The sequence below is a fragment of the Tyto alba genome, unplaced genomic scaffold, assembly GCF_018691265.1.
Source record: "Tyto alba isolate M040663 unplaced genomic scaffold, T.alba_DEE_v4.0 Super-Scaffold_1, whole genome shotgun sequence".
In the NCBI taxonomy this organism is placed as follows: Eukaryota; Metazoa; Chordata; class Aves; order Strigiformes; family Tytonidae; genus Tyto; species Tyto alba.
Window position 1 is genome coordinate 32848956 of NW_024881261.1, and position 22608 is coordinate 32871563.

A 22608-nucleotide genomic window follows, 5' to 3' on the forward strand; every position below is an offset into this window, starting at 1 on the left:
AGGAGCTACAGCTTTGGCATTACCCTCCTGAAAAGAATGTACAGCTAAAGAAAAGATGATGGGTAGAAGACAATAACCAGAACACTTCACTCTACAAAAGTAAATATATTAGAAATACACACGTTACAAGTCTGAATTCACATAATAAATTACTCATTTGAGAAATCGAACTGGAAATTTCAAGATTACTATAAAGTAATTCCAAGAAGTGAATTATTAAAAAAAATTAGCAGTAATTAACACTAAATTACTTATGAATACCTAAATTACTGTAAGAAATTGATGATTTAACTAAACAATGCTATTTTAGCAAGCTTATTTTCTCTTTCTCTGAGAAGTAGAGTGTATTTCACTGAGTACCTATACATTTCAAACCAGAAAGCATTCTGCCCAGTCTCAAACTAATTCAGAATTGACTTCTCCCAAGTTTCAACAAAGGGGAAAAAATCAAAAACAAAACAGAAAAGAAATAATGAGATTTCAAAAGTTTCATAGGAAGAGAGTAATATAACTATTTCACACTCTAGCTAAAATTCCGGCCATGTGTCAATAAATGACAGAACAGATTCATTCCAATAAGATCCAGATTTCATCCCATGAGCAATTAAATTCTCAGCAAAGCAGCTAAAACCCATCTGTCCCTTTAAGCTGGATTTCAATTATTATTCCATAATCCTATATCCTTATAATTACATTGATGCCCACTCTATATATCCAAAATACTGGCTTTATTTACTTCAGTTAAAATTAACATAGCACAGACATTCATATTGTTACTAGAGCCCACCATAGTAAGGGGTCAGATGACTCAATCCCTTCTGTCTTTATCTAAAATAGGGTCTTGATATGATCTGATAACACAGAGAACACTCATGAAAGTTTCCTATTTGACCAAATGAAATTGCTTTAAAAGATAAAATGACACCACATCACCATATTCTGAGTATTAAAGTAGAATACTTTTAGTTTGACTTTCTACTTCTTGCGGACTATTATACAGTAAAAATCATAGTGTCTTTAAAAAAAAGCGCATGCGTCTGAACAATACACACAGCAACAACTGTATTCTCTATCCCATTCTTAATGTAAATAAGAACTTTGACCTTCCAAAAATATTTAAAGCTTCACTCTGAATAAACACACACTAAAGCTTCTGTTTCTCATGGGTCTACTTAATACAGTGGACAGGAGAAAACAAAACAGCTCAAACCTTGCTACAGCAAAAGAGTGCTTCATTACCAGCGAAGGAGAGGAGCACTGACACTCCAGTTCGGATGCATGTTTTAGGCTACAGTACTTAGATGTATGTTGAACACTATTTCCAGATAAAAATTATTGGAAGCAAAAGCATAGCAAAGCAATATACTAGACCATAGTCTCTTATAGTTCTCATTCCAAAAAATAGAAAAAAACATTTGTTTCCTGTACTCTCAAAAAAATTACTTCAGTCCTAAGCAGCAATTTCAGAGATCACAGAAATCAGACACTCGGTCCTTCAGATGTGTAACTACCAGACTTCTACTAAGGGAATGCTAACCCTCTCAGCTGCTGACTGAATAGGCACAAGCACACAGCCTCTCCCTCCAAAGAAACAGAATTCTTCTATAGGAACTAACAACTCAAAAATCTTGGTTTCAGCTTTGCTCTGGAAATGGTAAAGTTTTTTTTTTGTTTGTTTAATGAAGACTGTTACAATCATGAGCACAATTCAAACCTAGAGACACAGCAAATGTCTATATCACATTAAGGTTTGTTGTTTTGTTTTGTTTGTTTGTTTTTTTTTTTTGACTTTTTTACCCTTTCTTTGTTGTCTTTGTAATCTAAGTTTCATTTACAGCTACTCACTCAGTGGCAGCGAAATGAAGAGACCTTTTAATTACAACCCTTAACTTGGTCCCTGACCTAAAGTTGGCTAGCAATGGAATTGATCAAAGCCTGTATTTACAAAACAAAAACCAAAACAAAAAAATCCCACAAAAACACAGAAGTTCTATCTCACATTGATAAGCTGCTTTCTGCCACTAAATGGTAAAGCAGCTACGTATTAAAGTAGATAGCTGAAACACAGGAGATGAGCACAGTACAGCTAAATGTTAAGTGAGAATACATATGGACAAATATTGTCTATGTTGCTAATTTAGAGCCATCACAATTGCTCTGCTAAGCATCAGTTTTCTCACACAGAACTAAGCAGAAATGAATGCTATAAACCTTGACAGGAGCTCAACTCTTAGAATGTTAATCAACTGATTTGCTGCCTTTAAAACTGGAAATTAAACAAAAGTAGGGATAGTGGAATAAGTTATTTTCTGTTACACAGTTGGAGAACAAAAACATTTTCATCCTGACAAGGTCTCAAAAAAAACATGCGCTTCCACTTAGCTGTAAATTGTCATGGCACCACCTTACGAGAGGTTATTTAGATTTGTGTAACTTGTAAACCTTCAGCACTGGACTGCACATTTTCTCCATAGCTGTTGGCTCAATAAGGAACAGAAGGATTGCCCTAAAGGAAGCCAATTTCATTTTATTCCCCCCACCATGTCCTTAAAACCAAGCTCTACTGAGATTAGCAAATAGATACCTGCTTTTTTCCCCCCCAAAAAAAGGAACAAAAAGATTGAGTAGCCAGCAATCTCCTTCCATTGTCTTCCTATTCTGGTTGCCATTCCAGACACCTATTAAAATCCCCTCTGCAAAAGTTGCCTTTTTAAAGATGGTCAAAACATTTCTAATCTAAGATTACCCGGTAAGAGCTGCACTGCCATCTACAGAAAAATTTAGGAAAAGCGTTTAATATTTGCTGATACTAAGGATGATACAGCTGAAAGGACAAACAGTACAACAGCAGGCTGGAAATAAAAAAAAAGAAGGTGAATTTTGCACTAAACACTACCAATTACCATCTAATTACCTGAATTATTTTTCAGCTACATTGCTTCTACTCACCCCAGCTTGATGCCATGGAAACTCCAGAACCAGCTATCTGCTTTGAAGATTTCCCTGGAAATATTAATTCCAAGGGGCAGTCAGGCTGGTATTTGCTCAAGCACTCAAAATTCTTAAATCTGACTCTTATCAATTGGATTTTGACACACAGATATTAACTGCTTTTACCCTCACCACACTAGAGCATAGAAACCACATAATTTGATCACCTATCTCCCAGCAATCAAAAGATCTGATGTGCTGACTGATCACAATTATTATTCTCAACGCCTTCAGTTCTACTTTTTTTTTTAACCTGTCTTTATACTCACTGCCTGCAGAGAAAAGGAGTAACATGGAACAAAAGCTTACATTAGCCTACCCAAGAACATAATTCTTCAGAAATAATGAAAAACTATCAGAAATTCTTCTGCATCTTCAGATTAAAAGCAATCAGTGTTTAATCTTTAGGCTAAAGAAATCATATATATCATCTTTTCTACAAAAAAGCACAGGGAGAGAAAAACAACCCACTAAATGGCAATTCAACAAACATTTCAGAGCTATCATTTCCCCTGAAAACAAAGCTGACTGAAAATACATTTCTGCCTTGTAAATATAAAAGATTTATTATTGATGTTTCTCTCATTGAAGACAAAAATCCACAGCACAGTAAGCACTGTAATTCTGGAACAGCACTAGCAGGATAAAAATCAAAATGGGTGGAAAAAAACATATGACCTTCTAGATTCAACAGTAAGTCTTACAACGTCCTCTTTCTCCCCTTCCTCAAAACCTAGGAAGTCCCTTCTTCCACTTCTAAGTCCCTCTCTAAAAGTTATTTACCTTCAATAAAGGAATAAACCAAAATAGTGAACAAAAATATCAAAAGCTTCTAATGTACTTCTCCACAAGGCTTACAACAGCTTCTGTCAGGCAGAACACTGACTGTCAATTCATACATAAGCACAAATTAATGTATGGAGGTCACATATCTCAAAAACCTTGATACAGAGTCCAAAAGCATGAGAAAGTAGTGTTTCTCATTTGTTTGATAAATTACACAGTATGTATCAAAATATCTATATTTAAAATTTATCAAGGACAAAGCTTTAAAACTTCCGTTTTTTCCTGGCATGTACACACATGCCTGGGAAAAAGGGTGTTTTTGCAGTTGCTTACACTAAACTTTTTTGTCCCCTGTAAACACCACTAAAGCTACAAAGATCATACTGGAAAAGTCTCAAACTGCTTTTCCAAGCTGGCCACAATTACCACGAAAATTTAATAACCATTTCTGAGCTCTTTTAAACACTATATCCCAACATCATAATTTAAGACAGGAAGCAAACAATACCACAAGCAGCTGAAAATATATCAGTAATTCCTATGTAGTCACACATAAAAGTATAATTACATAGCTATGCCCAATTTTAAGGGGAAATCTCTGCTGTTCTGATCTTGGGCTACAACAGACAACCCTACTAAAATTACACATCAAAGTCTGACTAAAAGCCACAAACCCTGTCCAAGTCCAAAACTAGTATCTACATTACTAAACTGTCAGTGGTGTCACGGTATCTAACACACCTGAAGCACAACATCAATTATACCAAATTATTTTTGTTAGAAGTTCTGATTGTTACTAAAATCTGAGTTGTTTAATTCAAAAGTCTGTTTGCATAAAGGAATATGAACAGAAGGACAGACAATCCCAAGGTTGGCTCCCTGACCTCAGCTGGAGGGTCACAGCACTGCAGCAACTCTCCATCCATTCTTCAGACCGAATGATGTTTCTTGCAGATCAGTTACAAGTTTAGCCATAAGAAAAAGGTTCTTATGCACCTTGTCTATCTCATTTGAGACATACAAAGAGTCCTGCTACAGTCTGTTATCTACCTTAAAGATTCTATGCTTGAACAAACTGAGAAATCAAAATAAACTTCAGTTCAAAAGGGTCCTAAACGTATACAGTACAGAAACAAGATGATGGAAGAAGTCAGATAGGTGATACCTATTTTCTTGCTTTTTCACTCCCAAGTTTAGAGAACGGTATGCAGTATTTAACCTACCACATGCAGAAATGAATTCCTTTATTCTTTGTGAGCACTACCCTATCATTGCATAAGGGAGGACCTGCTCTGTCCTAACTTGAAAAAAAGGAAAAAAACCCAGTACATAAACAGTCTAATCAGGGTCATCTGTCCAGAAACAGGAGTTCCTAAACAAGAAGTTTCAAAAAGCTATCAATGACAGAGGAAAGAGGAAATTATTATCAAGTAAAAAAAAAACAACAAAACAAAACAAAAAAACAACTTAATCGTTTTCAAAGTATACTTAATAAGCAATAAACTCAAAACACTAACTATGGAAGGTATACATGTAAATACATACTATGCTGTTCATTTCTGAAGATTCATAACTTCCACACGGATGGACACTTCCAATAGGTTCCAACCCTTCTTCATCCCACATATAGGTGCCATCAGAGCTGTCGGATGGAGAAAGCTCAAAAGAAGACCCAGCTCTGTAATTCATCTCTGGAGAAATCACATTCTCAGAAGTATGCTTTGTGCTTCCACTGTTGTCATCCACTGCTTGAAGAAAACAGGAATAGTTAAGACTCAAAAAAAATGCCAGTATTCCAAGAAGAAATATTAATATGTGTATTATTGGTACATTAACTTTTCTGAAACTGTACTGTAACAGAAATATCTGAAAGTATTCTACAGTGTTGTTCATTCATCCTAGAGGGGAAAAAAGCTCAAGCTGGTTTGGCAGCTACAACTAAGTGCCCTTCCAACCTACACCTTTGTGAACCTTTTACACTGCACTAATTCACTCATCACAAAAGCTGCTTTCTCGAATTCCATATTTTTTCAACATATTAGAAGATGGGTCCAAAAGTAGATCCTTTGGATCCAATCTTTCAACTGTATCTTCTCTCAAAACAAGCATGTAATAAGAGAAGCCCATCAGAGACTTTTTAAAATCATCTTCTGTATCTTCAAATAATTTTTAAAGAATTAATACAGCATGCATCAGGAAAAAAAAAAAATGACCTCCCCATTTATAATTTAACTGATTTAATTAGACTCCCTACACTTATTCCCACTACTCAGAAGCAGTTACAGCTGTTCTCTGCCTACAGATTCAGAAGGAGTGGTGTGGAGGAGGAGGAATTTCCTTAAAAGATCACTAGTCCAGAGAAATTAATAGAAAAGCAAGGATGTGAGGAATTCCACAAGCATGGTTAAAGTAGGTATCATTCATTGTTGTCCCAAAGAAAAAGAGCTGTTCCAAGTCATGCTTAGGAAAAATAACTATCATCTAGCAAAAGAAGTGTAAAAAAAAACAAACAGTCCAGCATAGAGACAAGTTCCATTCTGAAACAATTCACAAGCAATGGGCAATTATATAAAACAACTTAATTACAGTTACAGAATCTTGATTTAGTACCTAAAATTTTAAATAGAACATAACAAAGTATTTACCAGACACATTTATATCAAGCCAGTCATCGGCATTACAGCAAGGTCCTCCACTTTCCTTGAGAGAAGTGAATGGCTCGATCGATGTTATACTCCCATGCTCTAATTCTTGAAGGCAGCTCTCCTTTGGCTGTATTTGTATAGTTCTGTTTGGGTCTTCTATGTCTATGAAATCATCACTGAAGTCTTCACTCAAATCATTTTTTTCAGAGGACGACAAAGAAGATATAGATATTTCATCTCCATCATCGCTCATACACATGACTTTTGATCCATGTTTTCCCATACTTTCATGTAGGCCCTCATCACATTCTGTTCTTTGAACATTGCTCTCTATAACACTGTTTTTCTCAATCACTCGGTTAATATTTGTTGAAATTTCCGAGCTCTCCACAATGCATGCGTCAGGAGTTGTACTTTTGCCGCCATCCACAACGATATTTCCAGCAAATCGCTGCCTGGCAGGCTTCAGCAGAGAGGGACGACTTAATCTGTATCCAAAAGAAGGTGTTGACCCAGATCCATTTGACAGCGGGGGCTTCTTTGAACAAGGAGTCGACATACTGGAGTAGGGCCTGGTAAATCCATACTTCATCGGTTCGTTTCCATTGGGTACATCCAACTGACGTGCATTTCTTGACAACAAAGTCGACCTCTGAGAAGTTCTGGCAGCTAGATTTTGACTATGATAAGGCCTTGTAAGGTCCACAGCTTTATTAAAGGAATGTGACCTGGTTAAAGATGCAGTGGGAAGGAAAGAATTCTGAATGGAATGTGAGAAACTTTGTGATCTTACCATTTTTTCACAGGAGAAATCCTTGCTATTGTCTGTAGATTGTGCCAGGCTTTCTCCTGAACTTGTCCTTGTGGCACTAGAATTTGCTCTAGGTCTCTGCAAACCTACCACTGGCCTATTTCCATAAAATCCATTTAAATGTGATTTTGGAGCACTGAGTCCTGAATATGAGGTCCTTCCTGACAGGGTACCTTTGGCGAATTTTGCTGAACTAGAAAGTCCAGGCAAAGACTTTGGGTTTAATTCCTCAGTAGAAGATACAAACATATTGGTTTGCTTTGCTGCTTTTGATGCAACCGAAGCAGTACTGTTCAAACCCACCCTGAGCACATCGTTACCCAATGCTCCTTGAGAATACTTCTCAGAATCAATTAATTTTTCATTACAGTTCTGTTTAGAGTTGGTCTCTTTCCCATTTTGATCATGAAGTTGGCATTTATTTGATTTTTTCCAGTTGAAAGAAAATGAAGACATGCGAACGGTGCCATTGTGCTTGCCAAAATTTTTGCCACCACTATTCCCTGCTAAACTAACAGCTGTCCCATTTGGCATAGGTTGCAAAACACTTCCTAAAGTTTTCGTTCCATATTTCGGTAGCCTGGAAACCAAGGATGTCCTGATTTGATTTTTTTCTTCCATGAGCTATTGGGTACATTGGTCCTTAAACGGTGCTTGAATCTAAAGAGAAGAAAAAAAAAAAATTAGACCTAAATCAACCATACCTTAAAGAACATGATTTTATATACATCTGCTTCTACATGTTTACTATATTCCTGTGCCTAACTATACCATGGTGATACAAAGTAACTCATACAAATTTCGTGAACTCCAGAGAAATACTTGTCACCATCAGTTATTTGGCAGTAATATGTCATTCAGGTCCCATCTCCCTCTCCCAACTTTTGTTTTCTAGATAAATTGCCTTTTTTTTTTCCTCCTTCCTTTCAAAATCTATAAAATAAGCTTAAAAAGGGGTTGGTTTTTTTTTTTTTTCATTTACCTATTTTGAGCAAACTGAGCTTTTCAACTGTGTTACTATTATTAAATTACATACTTTATATTTTAAAAAATCCCACAAATAGAACACACACAAGCCTGTGGTCAGCAACGTAAAACCACAAAAACTATGATGTAAGATCTGACTAAAAGCTAGTTTTTTGAAAATGTTTTGTTTTGTTTTTTGTTTTTCCCAGTTTCCCCAATGTCTATGTTATGAGATACAAAATAATCACCCGTCATCCACCTTCACCAGAGCATTTTTTTCCAGATCTTATTGATATCCCCAATTCAAGATGAACATTCCTAGCCACTTTTCCTCTTTGTATGAAATTTGTAGTCTATTTTGATCATCATCTTATTCTTGTGCAAGACTTGAGGCACAGGGCAACAGGTGCATAAGGTCAGCGTTAGTAAGTGAATTCTTTTGAATTTTTTTACTTCTGTGCAGCAATAAATGAACACACCACCCTAGTATGAGATAAAAAGATAATCATAGCATTCATGCATTCCCTTCTCTCTTGCATTTCACTCCCATCCAACTGATCTGGAATACAGGCACTCCACTACAGTCTTTAATGAAGAATTGTTGTATCTCAACTTGTAGTCATGTCATTTTGGTCTCTTTTATATCACACTTATTTTATAAATCTGTATCTGCTTTACAGATATAGCTGCCTCAAAAATTTCTGCCTTAAGAATTCCAATCTCCTGGCTTTGATATACTGCTTTTTGTTTCTTCCACACTCATCTACATATCCATCCTACTATTTGGACAACTATGTCTGTATCACCCTTCTGCATCACACAGTCTGCTGTTCTGCCTGGCTATACAATATGAACAAATTGCCTAAATGCTCTTTTTAAAGACTTGAAGTTCAGACAAGAAAGCTTTGAGAAATCTTCAAGTTTCAATGTTGCTTCTTAAGATAAGTTTTACTCTTGTGTTAAATTCTGTATTTGCAAGACTAGGTTTCACTTTTTTTCAATGCATTTGTAAAAGGATATTGTGCTTTTGCTAGCCTGAATTTTAGGTTTTCATCAGTTCCACTTCAGTCTTACAATGGTGTAAAAACACAAAACTTCATTCATTCATATGTTATTCTCTGAAACTATTACCCGTGTTTCTCTTTTCACAGACCTTCACTGAGCTGGCAGGACTGAAATAACCATAAAAAATTTTAAACCATGGCAATCATTGTGAGAATCAACACACAGCAAGTTACATTATACTTATCCAAGGTACCGAAAATATCTTGTACAACCACATCAAACATTAAAGTGAGTCACTCCCCAAGCTACAAGACCTCACTAAGAAACACTTAAGGTAAAATCAAAGTGGCATTAAATTCATGCAAACTGAAGTACCCTCAGGATTTTGTTAATGAATAGGATGCCCCAGAGCTGTACTTCTGGCAGTAGATCTACATCAGGAAAATACAAAGAGAAACACACTCAGAGACATGTTTTTTTAGGGGCTTCTAATGTAGTGAAAAGAGCAGAATCCACATCCTACAACTGGTAGAGCACACTTCCATATGAAAACAAAATCCAGAGTTTTCAAATACTGAGTGAATTCTTGCACACCAGAGACATAACCCTCACCTAGACGTGTAAAGAAGCACACAAATATTTCCCCACCACAACAGCAAAACATTTAACTTATATAATATGTGCCTGTATGTGGATTTAGGTGTCTAATGTTAGACTTATCTGAAAAACACTATGATCAACATCATCTCCTAAGAAAAGCATTCACGGCATCTCATTCATGTATCTGTACCCATGAACAAGGAACTTGACTACAGTGTACCTGTATATCTTGCAAATGAAAAAAATCATTATGCTTTAATATCAAATATCAACAAAGATATTTATGTCACATATATACAGTAAAGGCAATACAGTACACTTTTTCTTAAATAAGTCCATGCTTTAAAAATGGCCTTTAACATTATCATGAACTCATTCACAGCAAGCCTCATACTGCAGATCCATCAAAAGATATCCCAACAAAAAGGTTCAAGCTTCAAAGAAATCTTCCAAATTAAAAAAGTTAAATTAGAAAGCTGCTAATTTAACTTTCATGCTTTGCAGATAATTCCCTTTTCACATCTGTCTACCATCTCTTAGGTGACTGCAAAATTTAAATGAAGCCATTTAATTAGATTACTTTAATCCCTCACCAAGTGCTGCAAATTAAACTTGAAAAGACAACCTTTCAGTTCTCTAGGAAGGGTGCTTGCTCATTTATCTTTAGTTAGGGAAAGACAAAACATTATCTTCAAGAAAACTGTACTGATTGCTTTAAACACTTCAGATAATTAAATTAAAAGACAAGCAATACTTGCCTGTGGTTTATTAGCTATATAACTGTAACTACTGTGTCACCTTTTCAATTCTAGGTTGCATTTTTTTCGTTGAAAAACAATGCCATCAAAAAAATCCCAAAACTTAGCAATATCATGTCTGGTAGATGTTACTTTTCCCAGAAAATGGGAAATTTTCTTATTAAGCTCCCTTAAACATCCTCAATCTTGACATATATCTACTACTAGAAATTACACTAGCCTAACAATGCAATTCTCTTAACAAGAACCACAGTGCCTAGATGTTATAGTATGATTTCTGCATCCCACAAAACTCAGGTTCAATGCAATTTAAGTTGAGTTCTAGTGTATTATAATGTCAAAGTATTTTTAGACTTCTGCAACTTATGGATTTTTTAAAACAAGTCTTACATGCTTTGCCTTGGGAAATACATTATCTACTGCACATGAGCCTAATCGGGAATTAAGCTAATTATAAAGAGCCTAGTCTTACATAATGATCCAGGGAAAAGGAATTAAAACTTACAGACCCTCTCTGAAGTATAATCTGAATTAACTGAAAAGCTGCTACATCCTTACCTTCAAGGATATTCATGATCCTAGTGATAAGCGAAAGGATATTCATTCTCACTCTCCTTTGTGCTTTCTGTACAGGATTATTTACACCTCAACAAGATCCTCCAATATCAGTTACAACTAGCAAAGACAACATTCACTTTTACTTCATTCACAGTCTGTTGCAACAACACCAGGAAGGCAGTTTCCTACATATTAGATTCTCAGTAGTTTACTTTTGCATCCGAGACTCTGCCCTACATGTTGCGGAATGATTATTAGAGCAGAAGACAGCTTAAGGCTCATACATTTCAACATCTGGGCACCTTACAATATTGCAATCCCTATGATCCATGCCATCAGAGAGCTAACAGCATTTTCAAGTTCCAAACAGATTACTATGAGTGGGACCAAATTCCCCTCCTACTGTCATAGCAGCATGGAATAAACAGCTGCCAGATGAAACATATCTGACAGACTGCTGACAGACAAGCAATTCTGCAGAACTATTGCTATGCCAACAGTTTCAGATGTACTTTTCATTCTTCTTCTCCTCAAGTTTAAGACCACCTAAACAGAAACACTGAGTGGCTAACTTAAGATGCTTTTCTTAGAGCAACTTCCTTCCCAGTGTGGAGAATTTTTTTCTTGAGGCAGAGACAAACACAGGTTTGTGTAACAGGATTGTGCTGGAAAACCAAGATAGTCCACACTTCCTTGCTGCTTCTGGATAACAAAAATGGTACTTTCCCGTAGTTCTGTATGAAGCTGGCAGCTACATCGTACACAAGCTTCCTTACCTACCCAGAAAGATAATGTCCATCAGTATCCATATATCAGCAAACACCAATTATTAATCAGCCAATTTTTTTGGTATTTGGTGTGGGCAGACTGACAGAACAACTGCTGTGAAGCTCTGTGAATAAATGATTTATTCATATTTCTGCCATCATGTGCTGGATGCTACTGAAGCCAATGAAATTTAATAACCACGTTTGCCAAGCCAGACCTTATACTCCTATTATTTGCCTTCCACAGAAGGCCTAAGAATTAAAATACTATCTAATTGTATTTGTTTAGTTCAGTGACAGGTGATCTGAAGCAGCAGTTTACCAATATTCATGTGTATTTATCTTGCCAACTCTCTGGTGCTAGAATTTCCAGAGACCTTCATCCTTTTTCCCAGAAAACAAAAAGCACATTTCTAGTATACAAACAGCATGGACAGGAAGGCGAGAACATTCCTTCATTGGTAAACTAAATTATCTCCTCTAGTGAAAAGCTTACTTGGCCACAGCGTTACATTAGGACAGAGAACTGTTAACTGCTGCCCAAGCAGTGCAGGAAAACAGTGAAGCCTACCCTTGGGAACTGAAGGGCAAACGGCAGGCAATGAGCAGATGGCTTGAGGCAGGCAGTCTCCTACCTTCACAACTCTATCCAGAGCCCTGCTGAAATCTGAGACACAAGACCAGCTCTATGGCATAGCCCAAGAGAGCTGCCCCGAACTTCTCACCGCTTTTCATGATAACTAAAGATGCCCTCCACACACACACACACAAAAAAAAAAAAAAAAAAACCACACAAACTTGCCAATTAGAAAAAAGATTGTAGTTTACTACTAATTATCATCTGCTGAATCTAGATATACCACGTGGCCTTTGTGAATTTAAGTGCATATGTATTTCAACTCCATACACTGTGTGGCTTATAAAAACAACCTCTGTACACCTCCGGGTTTTAACACCACAACTTCTGTTTATTTATTTATTTTTCTGTTCAGGACATGCAGAATGCAGATCTTTTCACCACTGATCTGTGGTGAAGCTTCAGCATAATTTAATAACTATTTTTCTTATAAACATAATTAAAAATGCATCAGGACAGTTATGTGAAAATATCTTATTTCCACCGGTGTAGGGAGGTATTGAATGACATAGGGGAAAGATCAAGGAGGCCCCTGCAACAGATGCAGCAAATGGCTTCTTTAGCGAGTACTTAGAAACACTCCATGATGAGTAGTATGACTGCAAGTCAATTTTCAGCTTTAAGAGGACCATGGGAGCCTAACAGATTCAAAAAAACTGGCAGATCTAGCTAGCAAACACCTGCTATGAGTAGGACAAGCCCTGAAGAATTAATGATGAATCCCAAGGAAATTGCGCATGTGTATTATCAATAATGAATTAATAATTAAATTGAATCAGAATACAACTAGAAATTCTAATGGCTCTGAGATTGAACTTCTGAGTATTTACAACTGTTGCATATTCTTTTGTGTTATTTACCCTGCACAGACTGGCTCCAGTTCAGTCAAAAATGCCACCTTCTCTCAACTCCAAGATCCAGTAAAATTTACCAGCTCTGCAGTAAAATCCTCTAAGCCTTCCTCCCTTTTCCTGTCTTCAGTGTCTCCAAAACACCTCTGCTCACCTTTCCTATGTCCAAACTGAATAGTGATTAATATTATTATTAATATCCTTGACAGTCTGCCTTTTAAAGTACCATAGTCGTAAAACGTGGTAAGAAATTACAAGACACTGAATGCTTATTTTTCTGTTTCTCTGAAATAATTTTGTTGTTCTGTGTTTGAAGTTTTAAGACTCTGTTCCCAGATTTCAGAGAGCTAAGAGGTAAGTCCTTTTCTATTCCTCTTCCCTCATACCTAGTATACTGACGTTCTACCCACCTGGAAAATTTGATCTATCAAACACCAGGAAAATCAGTTAGCAAAGCTGCCGTTGTGCTGAATTTTATCTGCTGTCGGTCAGAATGCACTAGGTCAAGGAATATAAGCGGAACATGATAATGAATAGAGATAAAGGGAGGAGAGAAGAAGAAAGACATCCATAAGAGAGTATTTCTAACACTGAACAGTATCTTTAGACAATACAGCAAAGAGATGTGACATTCCTTGTAATCTTCTAAAGCATTGTTGTTATTCGTCAGAATATGGTTTCTTAATGCTCTGTAAGGCTAGAGGACAGAAGCACTTACTGGAGGAAAAGAAATAGGGAAATGCAGCTTTATTTTGTAGAACAAAAATACCAGAATACTTCCAGAATCAAAATCTCCATTCACATCCCTAAGGGCCACACTCTTAATCTACTCTGCCATTTACACTGAGTATCAGGCACCTCAAGGAACGAAAAAAAAAGGGCTAAGTGCCATCTGCCCAGAAACGCATGCTTTGTAACAGTTTGCCCTCTTGTGCTTTGTATATTAGTAAAATAGAGACTATACATTTTAAACCCCAAACTTTAACCTCAAACCTCACCAAAAGGTTGAAACAAAACAGCATTTGAGTTATCATAGAACCCTTAAGACTTTATTGAAAAAAAAAAAAAAGTCATGCAATTTTTAACTACAAGTAAGAACTTTGTTAAGGCATCTCAAATAGGTAAATTTACCATGATTTTTGACATTCTTACATGACTAATAAGGCAGAAGGCAGTCTAGGTCCAGATGCTTAACCAGCTGCAGCAAGGGAACAGCTTCAGGACAGCAGATAAAGTGATGGAAGAAGATACTCAGATATAGGGATATATTACTCGAAATAAAAGAGAGTATCAGGGCCTGCAAAAAGGAAGAAACAGACTTGAAATGGTGCACTTTCACATGCCTCTTCAATGCTAATACAGGTTATTATAGTTCACTCATTAACGAAATGTGAAATGCAACGACACTTACTCTTTTCTGAATTAGTGCTGAAACAGTTCACAGGGACAGAGGTCAGCTAGCAATTGGAATAAAGCCTTGCAGAAGCACATCTCTCTGAAGCTGCTCATCATCTGATGCATCCTCTTGGAGGAAGTCATCAATTCCCTTCTTCAAAAGATCTACTCTTCTTGCCACAGCAGAGACAAAACACAGGTCTACTCTGACTTTGTCAAAATTCTGGAAAACACCTTGAGTAAGAACTAAAGGTGGCTCAGACACTGGTGGACATTGGGTTTTCCTTAAGTTTGCTTTTGTGCACTCTTCCAATCACTCATCTAAATGTAGCAGACTCATACATTGTCAAATCTGAACTAGCGATGTCAACTCTGTCCCTGCAGATTTAGACACCATGCACCTCCTGCGTAACCAACCCTTTAAAACACAAGATCCAGAACATAGTAAGGCTTTCACAAAAAATCCAGAGAACACAACACACAGCTGATAAAACCACTACTTTAAGTGTGCTAACACCACGAACAGCTTCCAAAGCACTGTAAGAGGCAGATGGGATACACTGTAATAAATCAGAAGCAGAAACAATTGACATAATTGTGACTGATATACCTAGCTCCAATGTAGAAACACTCCTGCTAAAGGAATTAAATTATGTCAATTACTTCATTTGTTATGTTACACAAGGAACAGCCTTCTGTGAACAGACACAATTCAACAGATTCAACCATAGCAAGCAAGTCATGTAGACCAAGCTTCTGCAGTAGGGTAGCTTAACAGCTCTTAAACTGCAACAGATGTATTGTTCCCAAAATCTTTGTTGGTAAAGAGATACAAAGAGCCTTTATTTGTTTCAATTATTTGATGGCATTATTCAGTTTAAATTATTACCAAATTTGAAAGGATTATAATCAGAAAGGGGACCAAACTAAGAAAACACATACACTATCTGTCTCTCTTAAAGATCTAATGCTCTGCAGCCTGAAGACAATGTCACGCAGCTACAGAGAAAGAACAGAACTAAACTATCGTATTACTCAAGTATTATTCACACACACACACACACACACACAGAAGTACTGTGACTAAAAAGCACATCTACATTTGGATTAGTCTCCTATGCTGTCTTAATACTTGCTTGTATTTGGCAAGATATCCACCCTGGAAGATAACCCATAATAGTGTATATGTATGTGTGCATGTACACACATATTCAAAAGACTCTGATCTTTCCTATTCGATGTAGATAGCTGCCTGTCAGAAAAGTTTTAAAGCTGACAGCACTGTTTATATTAAATTTTATACAGCAAATTAAATTTTATGCTGTAGTTAAGATTGAGTGAATAATCCCAAACATCAATCACAGTCTAGAATCCAAGCTTTCTAGAAGTGAAATGGTACATCTCAAGCTCTCCTTTCACAAATTCTGTGATTATGTCAGCATCAAAGCAACTGATAGCAGAAACAGGCCACTGCTTTTGCTGATGGTATTATTCCTTCAGCAACATCATTTCATGTTGGTAACTTCAATCTTTCTGAATTTATTCTTACAAACCAGATTAATCTGTCTCCAAGTTCAGACAAAAAAGCAATGTCATTCTGCAAACAAGTAGGAATTACCTGCTGTTGTCTGGCACATACTTCACTTACAAATAGGAGTTTCCCTTTTCCCTCAGAACTACCCACTGACACCAAACGATTCAAACACACCACTCCATCTCTAACTCTCCTAGGAAAGATTTATTTCACCATTGATTCAGTAACAAACTAAAGAGCTTCCAGTTACTGTTTTCTGCTACTTATTAGTAATGCATAATACCCGGAGCAGGATTTTCTTGCTGATAAGAACAGGCAGGCTTGAAGCCAAGTGAAACTATGAATACAACCAATTATAAATGGAAATACCCCTGTTTAGACTGCCACCTTGTCCATCCTACTCCTCTAGTTTGTTTACTTAACTGGTGCATCTTTTTCGTGTAACAACACTGAGCTGTCTTGAGCTAAAACCCTCTTCTGGTGGTACAAACAGGCATTGTTCAATATATTTTTGTATTGATTATATGACTAATGACAGGAACAATACTACCCATCTGAATCACTGCTGAACAGTTTATCTGTGTAGGTATTTTAAGATTAAGAATTCCCATTAGTTTAAATCTGCAACAAGGTTGTGCTTACCATCAATACATAAGATCTTTTTCTCCCCTCCAGCCACACATGCTCATTCCTTCTACTGCTGGCTGAGTACGAATTCTAGTTATAGGTTAAACTGAATGACAAGCAGAGATAACTGAAAGAGACCTCATGTAATTCATAGACTCACTGGTACTGAGATACCTTCAGTAAGCATGAAGAGGTTCACAGGTGATAACTGAGCAAGACTAGACAAGATAAAGTACAAGGAAGATAGAAGAAAACAGTTCTGGGAATTTCTTTTCTACATATTGCCAATGCTATTTCAACATAGTTGAGGGTTTTGGGTTTTTTTCCACAAAAATCACAATTTTGAGACAAGAACATGCCAGACCATTGCTACAGATTTTTTTAAAAAAATCATATTGTTAAGTCAGCCACTGATAGATTAAAAAAAACACAACACTAGAAAAAGGACTGACAAAGAAAATCTTTAAAACTTCTCTCATGAAAGACAACAAGTAAAACCTGGATAAGCTTGAAATATTATATAAATCATAATGTTTCTCTGGGTTTGGACCATGGCAATTCTATGTGCAGATTCAACTCTCTATCTCAGCCATACAGTTCCAGCAGTTGATTTTATTCTAAAGATGATGAATAAAAAGTCACATTATCTCCTGTGGTAGCCTTAAAAAAATGCACCAGGAAGAGGATGAACAGGGAAAATATAGAATGTGACTTCCTCAACCTTCAACTACTCTCAATTCATAGGATTTCTTGAATATGATGTGGTTTGTTCAGGAACCCTTTGCAGATCTCTCTTCCACTGTCTTGTCCAACCTGCCTTTGAGCCCCCAAACTTTTTCCACCCATGGCTGCCTTAAGCAAGGAGTTCCAGAGTCCTACTAACAATTATTTCAAAGGTTAGTTCACTGCCTTGCACAGACTCCTGAGGAAAACTACTTGTAAACTCCCTACGTTGCAAGAACGGGCCACTGATTTCTGCTCTCCCTGCTACCAAACATACCAGTTGTATTGATCAGTTTGTTTCATATCTATGTGCTTTTAAGACAACACTGGATTACTTGTATTTTTTTAAGTTTGACTTCTCTTCACCCCTAACCAAAAGTACTGCAGCCATATACTAGCGTATTATAGTTTTCAGTTGAAACTTGCTTATTTTTGAACCACATCTTCAAACTATCACTTTCTTGCTATTGGATTTCATTTCATTAGTGCTAGACACCTACAGCTTCTGTCTACAACTCTATTGCTATAAAACAGTACCCAATCTCAAAACCAAACTCTCTAAAAATATCCTACTGCCAAATAACTCTGCTAGTTTGCCAGAGCATAACAAATACCAACGTATGTTTTTAACCACAGACTGGCAGCCTTCTGTAAGTATTTTAAAGTGTGTTTTGTATTTTCTTACTGATTTTCTGATACATCAACACAAGGTCAGTTTTCCACAGATATTTGTTCTATCCTCACACATTTGCAATTAAAAAAAAAAAAAAAGACTCTCAAAGAAGCTGACACATATGACTTCAGTTACTAGCGACAGTTTGTCCACAGGAGCAGTTTCTCCTACATTAGCTTACAGTTACACAGAGTCATCTATGCTGATATTTTACTTGAATTTAAAGGAAACTGATACATACCATTTGTTTTGTTTAATCAAGATCTCAAATTTAGTCATAGTAAAGCGTTATTTTTATAAATTACCACTTCAGTGAACTTTCATGACTGAAAGATTACACAGAGAGGGATTAGGATTTTTTTTTTAAAACTGTTTATTGATGGACAAAGCTATGCAGGATGAAAGAGTCTGCTCCCTTCTCAAGTCTCCTGCTACTAACAGCAGTAGCTTTGGCCTTGCCAAGTTTCTACCTATGCAAGTTTGCCATATCGAGATGGTTAGTTAAAAGTCATGGCTTCCCCCAAATCATCAAAAATACTGATCAACATGTCCTTGTAATAATTTCATCATATGAAAAAAAAAATAATTTAAATAAAACCTATCTTTAATATGATTCACAATAAGAACACAAGTTGAAGTATCATAGAAATTCACATTGTAGTGAAAATCTCTATATCTATCTAGAAGAGATTCTTGATTCTCCAGCTCAAAGTACACATGGTATTATTGAGTCAAGAGAACCCAGGATATTCGGATCTCCCTTGACACTTCCCTTCACTTGTGCTGTGTGTGTCACAAGCCATCTGGCCTAATTAGGCTAAAAGCACAGGAGTTCTTTTGCTTCAGGGAATCAATTCAGAAATTGTTTGCAATTTAAGGGTTATTCCAGATCTGTAACTTGTTCAACCACCACATAAAAGTAAAACTTTATCAGTCATTTTCCCCTGGCTATGATGCCAAGCTTCCTTGCAGTGAGAATCCTGCCAACATTAGCCATACTTCTGCTTCAATCAAAGCCATTAAAACGCACTCTGCAGAAGACTACTTCAACTCATCACAGACTATGTGCTCAGGAAAACCCCAATAATCTGTACTAAAAAATGCATTTTACTGAGAACTTGTGACACCAGTTCCCCATGTGACCAGGAATAAGCATCCCCCACCCTGAGAAGACTTTCTTGCTCCACTTACTGTAGGATATTATCAGCAGAAGTGCTCTAGCTGAACCCTCCCTTTAGAATAGAGACTAGCTAGTGAGCAAAGTCCAGATCTCTGCAAATCGAGCTACTTTCGATCAGGAAGGAAATAATATTCTCAGAATGTTTTCCAAAACACACCTATTAGATAGAAGTTTAAAAGTGAGCTGGAATAGTTGTCCCAGAGGTATGAAGAAACGCAAAGACCTACACTGACTAGCTAAACTTCAACTTTGGAATAATTACGTTAATGCTGTCGGGATTTTATTGTAACAGACACGTATTCAGGTATCTAGAGATTTACATAAGCTTTTTTAATTGCTTCAATTGAAACACAATATAGGTTTTTAAACCTAATTATCAAAAGCACCATTAGTATTTTGATCTTCTTAGTATCCCTGTTGGCACGGAATTTAACCTTGCCTAAAAGCTTCTAATTAAGATGGTGCTGCTGTTTACACTTCCAAACAGCAGCTAAAAGAGAACACCACAACCACTGCTGCAACTGACTACCTTCTATTCCTTCATCTCTCCCCCATTTTCAGAGATCCACACTTTCTGACAATTACAGGCAAGCAATATCCATCTGAAGACTGGTGGCACGATGACTTTTTATCTAGAGAGCCAGTGACGATACTTCTTTGTAACTGGTTTATTCCAAATAATCAATCCCTCTCAAAGGATGATCAGGTACAGAAGTAATAGGTTTTACTCCAGTGAGCTTTCACATGAACAGTTCCATTAAAGAGGATAACTCATTAGTTTATCAATACATTAAATGAAACCATTATCTTGATTAAGATCATTACTATTAATTTCTTCTATATCCATATATATTATTACTTCAGTTCAGAAACACAGGGTGTCATAGTTGTCAAAAATATCAAATACAGAAATCTTCTAAACCTGAAACATTTCTACTGTTTACATAGCTTTACAATTAGAATACACTACTCAGCAGTTTTTGGAGCCCAAACTGAGATTTCTATAATGAAAATCACTAACTGTGAGCAAAGGTTAAACTTTGACTTTAAAAACATTTTCTTCTACTGCAAGCTGTATATTCATGCAGATCCTCGGTTAACATTTAGGTAGCTGGCTATCACTAATATGCCGCTCGTTAGGCATCCATCTCTTCAGCTTGGAGGCATTAAATTCCAAATGGGCCCAAAGAATTTAGAGTTAAGTGATCACTATATAAGTGAAAAAATATCTGCCAAATTTCATTACCACCAAAAATTGTAAATATTTACTGCCTCACATTAACACGATGAAGAGTTTTGGATTTTCAACTACTCCAGAAGAGATACTTTTAAAGCTTCAGAGAATACATAAAGTGGTTTTCAGTTACAAGAACATAATGAGACCTTAGATCCAACTTCATTTGTATTCACTAATACTTTTGCAACAAAAAAACTCGATTCTGCATTAAATCAAGGCTCAGAGCCCAAAACCAGGAACAAGCCTGCTATGAATATGAAGCACCAACCCTACAAGTTGAACCGATTCCCCTTAGAATCGGTAAACATCTTTATACGACGTACCAGATGGGAGTACCAGATCTACAGTCCTTACCTTAACTTGTTGTCTGGCCTGGACACTAATGCTCTGCTACAGCATAAAGTTTCCATTCAGTTTTGCTTGCTTTAACTGAAGATAAACAGCTTGACCTCCTCCAACTCACAGGCTGAAGTTGCCTACGTTTCATTGTATGTCAAAGTACATTTGACATAACACGATGCGAACAGCGGGCTCTGGATGATGAAAGCAAAGTCCTAGTGTCATTAAAGTGAAATCACCGTCACGCACGCAGCATTCTCCTGTTGTTATAAGTGAAATCTGATTATAGTTAAAGCAAACATTCCACCGTATTCTTTTTTTTTTTTTTTTTTTTCCAGACTGATGTCTTTGAACAACCACACACCAGGTACTTTCGCTTCTTCCCCTTTTTGCGACCAGGGCCTTCAGCAGCTGCTTCCTACTACACCCGCAGGTACGCCTCACCAAACAGGGAGCGAACAGACGCGCAAACCGCTGCCGAGCGGGGACCGAGGGAGGCGCAGAGCGCCCGGCCTGCCGCGCCGGCCCACCCGGCACCCCCGGGCGCCGCGGGGCTGCCCGACCCAAGCCAAAGCCCCAGCCCCGCCGCCCCCCCCGCGGCGGGGGCCACCGCTGCGGCCCGGCCGGCCGCCAGCCGCACCGCGGCAGCCTCGCGTGACATTCAGGCGGCCCCAGAGGTGAAGCGGCGCCGGGCAGGGACGCGCGGGAAGCGGCCGCCCCACCCGCCCGGCCCCAAACCGTCGCGGCGTCCCCCCCACCCCCCCAGCCCCAGCGGCGGCGAGTCGGCAAGGAGACATCCCCCCAAACCGCGGAAGAAGGGAGAGGGGGGGAAGAGCGAGGGGGCGGCCGCACTCACCCACCGCCGGGCCGGGCCGGGCCGCGGCGCTCCGCGCCCTCAGGTACCGCCCGCCCTGCCCCGCCCCGCCCCGCCCCGCCCCGCCCCGCCGGCATGCCCCTCGCCTCACCGCTGACGTCAGCGCGACCGGGCTGCGGGGCCCCGCCCCCTGCTTGTCGGCGCGGCTGTTCTCGCGCGGCGGCGGCGGTGAGGGGCGGCGGTGTCATGGCGGCTGCCCGGCCGCCGCGGCAGCTCCCCACCCGCTCTCCGCCCCGCTCCGTGCCCCGCTAGCGGCACGGCTGGCTCGCGGGGCCTGCGTGCCCACTGGCCGCGTCTTCCAGTCTGCCCCTATTAGCGGGCCCGTTGGCCGAATCGCGTAAAAATTGAGTTGTCGGAAGTGTCGGGGGAACGGGCCTGTGGGGGTCCTGGCTGTGGGATGTGGAGTACTGACAGGGGAAAGGGGCCTCACAGGCGTCCCAGCTCAGTGAAAGGCCTGGAAGGACTCTGGCAGTCACCAGTGGGATGCAGAACCACAGGAGGTCAGGCCTTCTCCGCCCCGGTGCTCGCAGGAGGACTTGCGAGTTTGATTTCCTCAAGTTTTCTGCCTGTGCCAGGAACCGGGAGGCACTGACAGAGTATCAAAAACCTCTGCAGGGTTCAGGAAGTTACTCGCCTGTGGTTTTGTGAGGC

General features: G+C 38.5%; 1 protein-coding gene across 10 annotated transcripts in view; it reads right to left on the bottom strand.

Moving 5' to 3' along the window:
• The window catches only part of CCSER2 (coiled-coil serine rich protein 2), a 74880-nt gene extending 52875 nt beyond the window's left edge, over positions 1–22005 (bottom strand). For 2 of the 10 annotated variants that reach the window (XM_033004276.2, XM_033004275.2), the window contains exons 1-4: positions 21099–21717; positions 14528–14672; positions 6423–7893; positions 5323–5525 (exon numbers count right to left, since the gene is read on the bottom strand). In XM_033004276.2, the coding sequence (XP_032860167.1) occupies positions 5323–5525; positions 6423–7854 (1635 nt within the window). In that variant the 5' untranslated portion in view covers positions 7855–7893; positions 14528–14672; positions 21099–21717. Of the gene's footprint in view, positions 1–5322; positions 5526–6422; positions 7894–13785; positions 13874–14527; positions 14673–21098; positions 21718–21939 lie in introns of those variants that run through there. The other 8 variants (XM_033004278.2, XM_033004277.2, XM_042787880.1 and 5 more) reach the window with 7 other exon arrangements.
• Between the last annotated feature and the right edge of the window lie 603 nt (positions 22006–22608).